General features: G+C 37.0%; 1 protein-coding gene across 1 annotated transcript; it reads right to left on the bottom strand.

Moving 5' to 3' along the window:
* Positions 1-540: 540 nt before the first annotated feature.
* LOC113330364 (peptidyl-prolyl cis-trans isomerase-like) lies at positions 541-1,426 on the bottom strand. The gene has a single exon (XM_026577178.1). The coding sequence runs from the start codon at positions 1,337-1,339 to the stop codon at positions 821-823; it is 519 nt and encodes a 172-aa protein (XP_026432963.1). The 5' UTR covers positions 1,340-1,426; the 3' UTR covers positions 541-820.
* Between the last annotated feature and the right edge of the window lie 4,559 nt (positions 1,427-5,985).

The raw sequence follows: 5,985 nt of genomic DNA, 5'->3' as shown, positions 1-5,985 counted from the left end.
CTAGAAAACATGAACCATGAGGCAAATGTATATGCTTGGTTACCTTTCATTAGAAAGTATGGTTACATAGGTTATTGCAGTCCCAGTCAGTGACTAGAACATAAAAATTAAAACAATGGTGTGCCGAACTCCAGAATTACTCCCACAAATCCAATTGAGAAGGTGTCTGTTGGACTTGGCTGAGCCACATCCCGAAACACGAGATAATTACATTCAGGTCATTTCATAAATGACACGGTAAATTGTCTATGAATCCAGTTAAAAAAGAAAAAGAAAGCCATTTTTGCAGAAAATGTTAGTCTTTCCCCATCCATGTCCACCACAAGGTGTCATGGAGATTGCCACACAAAAAGCCCGAAGTGTAGCAGCTTCGCATTTTTGCCTTCCAATAATTCTTCCTTTTCATAGCACATACTCATCGACAACCCGAATAGTGTCACTGGTTGTTCTTCTCCTCACAGTCATTAAACCCCATTAACAGTTGTTCAGCTTTGATAGTCATTGAACAAACTTAACAAACAAAAAACACCATGAAAATTGTTGCAAACATTTGTAATGTAATATTATAGTAACCGTCCATAGGAGAACGGAAGATCAAAACAAGTAAATCAAACACACGAGTTCAATAATTAAAACCCAGTTACGTACTTAAACCCCTGATTTATTAAAAGATGATGAACAGTAGTAGTCCTTCTTCCCAACTAGATTTTTCAACTCCATTACAATAGCATTAGGGAGATAAAGACAAACATAAAAAAGAAGAGACCATGGATTTAATTAGGGGAATTAATGATAGCGGTTGAGTGAGAATTTCCCCGATCTAACAAATCTGGCCGCAGTCAGCAACAACAACAGGAACCTTACACTTACCACTCTGAGATCCAACTTTCTCAATAGCTCTAACAACATCCATACCTTCCACAACTTGACCAAAAACAACATGTTTCCCATCAAGCCATTCAGTCTTATCAGTACAAATGAAAAACTGAGATCCGTTGGTCCCAGGTCCAGAGTTAGCCATGGATAAGATCCCAGGTCCAGTGTGTTTCTTCACGAAGTTTTCATCAGCAAACTTGGCACCGTAGATGGATTCCCCGCCGGTACCATTTCCAGCAGTGAAATCACCTCCTTGGCACATGAACTCAGGAATCACTCTGTGGAAACCAGATCCTTTGTAGTGTAGAGGTTTTCCACATTTCCCCTTCCCTTTTTCTCCTGTACAAAGAGCTCTGAAGTTCTCAGCGGTACGAGGAACAACATCGGCAAAAAGCTCCATTACGATGCGTCCACCGGGCTTTCCACCGACTGTCATGTCGAAGTAAACCTTAGGGTTGGACATTTTCTTTCGAAGTAAAGTGAAGATGGGATTGCAAAAATGCAGTGAGTAGTAGGTAGTGAGTGAATGTAGTGAGGTTCTGATGCCCGTTATATAGGAATTTAGGAAGAATAATGTATTTGGATCAAAGTCTTTAACTTTTTCTCTTGTTTTGAATCATGGTCGTACAAAGTTTACTCGTGTGGATATGGATAAGTTTTGAGGTTTTGTGATTGCAAGAGTGGGCTCAGTGACTATGGATTGTATTTAACCCTGATTAGATTTTGACTATATATGTCGGGACTTGAAAGCAGTTCTCAAAATTTTGTGTAGCCAGCATGTGCAACTTGCGGGTATATGCTAATGCAATTGGTGGATCCAATTTGATATGCCAGTTCTCGTTTTAATGTCTTTTGGACGAGGGAGTGGACCTAAACATTTGTCCAAACCAGATTAACCGTGTAGAGTTTTAACTTCAAACTTTAAAGTGTCCGTTGCTGATAATTAATTAAATTTTAGTTCTAGGGTAAGCGTGATTGATGAGCCCATTAATCGGAGTACTAGAGCTTTTTTTTTTGTTTAATCTAATGCCTGGTCTAGCAGCTTAGCAATGAATTTCTACGTAAGAAACAAATTTGAAGTGTAGTGTTAGAGACCCTAGACCGATATAATAACATTTGGGATAGTGTTCTGATAGGGCCGATTCCATGGGCATGAATCCTTACAATTAAGTATTCCAAGGGATGCAGAAAGAAGGGCTAGCATTAGAGGAACCGGTATCCTATTTTGCTTTTGGTTTTAATCATTATTAATATTCTTTTGATTCCCCACTACTCTGTGTTCTTCTTTTTCCTCTTCTTCGGTGGTTCTAAGTTCCCTTTAGTGCAAAAGCAGAAATGCGCCATGTCTTACGATCGTCTCTTTATTTGAATTTAGATCGTTATGCGGGAGGGGCATATAACTGGGCTTGCGACAAAAAACAGATTTAAGCCTGCCTTTTGGACGAAAACTACAAACAGATCCATTTTACAGATTCTTCCCACTATGAAACTCACGACCAGAAATTCTCAGGCGCGCACCCATTTTCGGTGATAAAATTATGCACAGGCCCATAATTTTGAGAAATTATGTTTTCGTTTTTCTTCTTTCCAAACTAACCCAAAATCACCCGATTCATCTCAGATTTGTTCTTCTCTTGATCTCGACAGCTTCATCACCATCTTAATCTTCGATTTCCAGTAAATCGATGAAGAAGAATTCGAGCACCTGCTGATGATGAAATTGAATCGAGTTATGGGTTCTTAAAAGTTACATACTGCAGCTGTGAAGTTTTCAGATTTATTGTTAAAACCTTTGCCATTTCTTTGCTTCCATAATCATGGCTACTGCTGCTACTACTGCAACTTCATCATCAATTCTTCAATCCACACACAAAAACAACACTATTTCAATCAAAACCAATCAATTCAATTAGCTTCCCATCTTCAAAATTCTTCAAGAAGAATACAAATATGAGATTACAGGGAACGCCTTTGCTTTCAACAAGATTTGAGGTCAAGAAACACTTTAAGATATGTAATTTAAACTTGGGTTTGAGTTAAATTGTTCAATAAAATGACTTAGTTTTTTATTTTGGTGTGGTTGGGTCAAGGTGGGTGCTAACAAAGAGATTTTACCATCAGAAGAGGAGATCCAGTCTTTAGTTTCTGATGGAGGAGCTGTTGTAGTGAATCAAGATGAATCTTTCTCAAATAAAAATGGGAGAATAAGTCAGACTCGGGTGGTATTGGTCTGGTATTGTTGACGCTTTAAATGAAGGGTTTTACCCTCCATCAAAATCTGATACTAGCAGAATGGTTTTATTTGGTTCGCAATTGAAAATCCAAATCCCTGTTCTTCAATCCAATTAAGTTTTATCACCATCTAAATCACCAAAATCTCCCAGTGATTTTGGAATTAAAACTAAAAAGGATTGTCAATTTGGGTCTGCTAATTCTGGGCTCGATCAAGTAAATGGATCATCTCCTGACAGGGTTTTTATCGGTTGTCTGTCATCAAGTGAAATGGAACTCTCTGAAGATTACACTTGTGTTATTGCTCACGGTCCTAATCCTAAAACTACTCATATTTTTGATGATTGCATTGTTGATAATTGTTGCGGTAGTATTCTTGGATTTTCTAATTTGAGAGTCCAAAATCAGCAATGAGCTGGTGGATCTAATTTGGGTATTTAGGTACACGAAGATGATACTGGTATTTGTGTTAGGACTTGCAAGTGGAGTTATGCCCGAATTCTGATGCTGCCGGTGAGAGTATGAAAGCAGCAGGAAGTAGCATAGCTAAGTTGCAATTACAATTGTGCAAGAATGGTTAGTTTGGAGGTATTGCAGCTGAGGTGGTGATGCAGTGTGCAACTGGTGTTGGTTGGATGTATATGTGCAGTATTGCGAAAATGGAGGTGTGAATAGTGATGCATAACATGTTATGCATCTACAAAATTTGTTGCATAACTTGTTATGCATTCTCGAAATTGGTTGCATAACACGTTCTGCAGCTTTCTTTTTTTTTTGCATAACTTGTTATGCAGTCCAGAAAACGGTTGCATGACACGTTATGCAACTACTTTTTTCTTAATATTGAAACCAACAAAAAATAAGGCTGCATAACTTGTCATGCACCTGCAATAATATCTACATAACATATTATGCAGCCATGAAAATTGATGCATAACCTGTTATGCATCCGAAAATATGACTGCATAATGCATTATGCATCGAGAAAATTGTTGCACAATCTTTTATGCATCGAGAAAATAGATGCATAACCTGATATGCATCCGTAAATATGGGATGCATACTGCATTATGCATCAATTTTTTTTGGACGTGAAAAAGCGGGGATCTAACAACCACACCCAATATTTCGTTTGGAAATCTGAATAGACAAACTCCAATATACTTTCAAGAGAATCAACTAGACAGTTAGACTCAATCTATAAAAAAGTATATCAAAGAGTTTTATATCTCTATCTCTTGATCCAATCCGCAATCAGCAAATAGGGATTTGCGAACCCGATTGAATATCAGAGGATTAACTTGAACGGTACCAAAGACCAGTGTTTAAGTGTCAACCAATTCACTCAACAACCCTAAGGCCGGATACAAGAACTGATTGATCTTAACGTACAACCTGTGATATTTTTATTATATAAATAAAATATAATGCGAAAAAGAAATAACACAGACACCAGAGTTTTGTTAACGGGGAAACCGAAAATGCAGAAAAACCCCGGGACCTAGTCCAGAATAAACACATACTGATTATAAGTTGTTACACCAATTTCCTACTACCTATTCGAACTAGATGTAATACCTTCTTCAGCACTTGTAGAACTCCTAGCAAAATACCGATTCTCTTTAGAAATTCTTCACACAAATCTTCTAGCAGAACCCGAGGCTCTCTTTAGAAGATACACCAACACGATTGATACGATTTGATATTTTGTTTGCACAAAACACCGATTTGATTTCCCTTTAGATGTAAATCAAGGTTATGAAAATCTTGTGTTTATTTTGATAAAAACAATTACTAGGTAAAAGTAATATCAAAACAAACGTGTAGATTAGAGATTATTATACACGTCAATAAAGGAAGAGAAACCTAATTATTCTACCACAAGAATAACTAGAATAAATCTAGATATATCTTGTTTAAAACTTCTCAAGGATTTTTACGAGATGCCTCAAAAAAAGTTTTTCTTTCTAGTCTCCGATTTCGACTAACAAGTGTTGATATACGATCGGAAACTGAAATCTATCAAAACCTAGGATTCATGATCAACAACTCTTAAATGGTTTTATATCAGAAGAGAAAACCTTAGAATAGACAAGAGGTAAAAAACCTAGATTACAAGTTGTATAATCAATCACGAAGATTTAATTAAACTTGGCTTTGTGATCCCCAATACAAAGACTTTATCTCACTCTTGTTCACGGAGAACAGAAGACATGGAAACAACCTGCAAAGCTTACGCCTATTTTCCAAAAGGGGATAAAAAAAACGTGTAAACTCACGAACCCTTTATTTATAGTGAACAATAGCTTGGAAGCTAAGCAAAGCTATTTTCCTTTTTCAAGACTCTCCTAAATATGGGAGTCTTTCCTAAGTTACAACTCTTGCCAAAATAATTAAATAAACTATTTTCCTTTTCAAGACTCTCCACAAGGAGATACAAACTAAGAACCAATCATTGAAAGTCTCTCATGAGATCAAGTTACTGACCAATAGAACTATCTCATGGTAATAATACACAATATGTAATCATGAAGATCAAATATTGTGATAATCTTTTCTAAGGGTGCACACGGTACGGTTCGGCTCGGTTCTTGCCGAGACCGAGTACCTGTACCTTACACTCTTCGGTACCAAAAAAATGGACCGGTCCCGGTACCGAGTACCTCGGTTCCGGTTCCATTTCAGGGGAAAAAAAAAGTTCATAAATATTAAAAACATTGTTCTAAGCATAACTGCATAAGCATAAGTGCATAACTGCATAAGTTCTAACTTCTAAGCATAATTTCATTAAGCATAAGCATAAGTGCATAACTACATAAGTTACAACTTCTAAGCATTAGTGCAACTTCTAAGCATTCCACAAGGCAGAAGTTCCAT

The sequence above is a fragment of the Papaver somniferum genome, unplaced genomic scaffold, assembly GCF_003573695.1.
Source record: "Papaver somniferum cultivar HN1 unplaced genomic scaffold, ASM357369v1 unplaced-scaffold_118, whole genome shotgun sequence".
NCBI lineage: Eukaryota > Viridiplantae > Streptophyta > Magnoliopsida > Ranunculales > Papaveraceae > Papaver > Papaver somniferum.
Note: the sequence above shows the minus strand (reverse complement) of the source record. Positions and strands in the feature narration are given on the sequence as shown.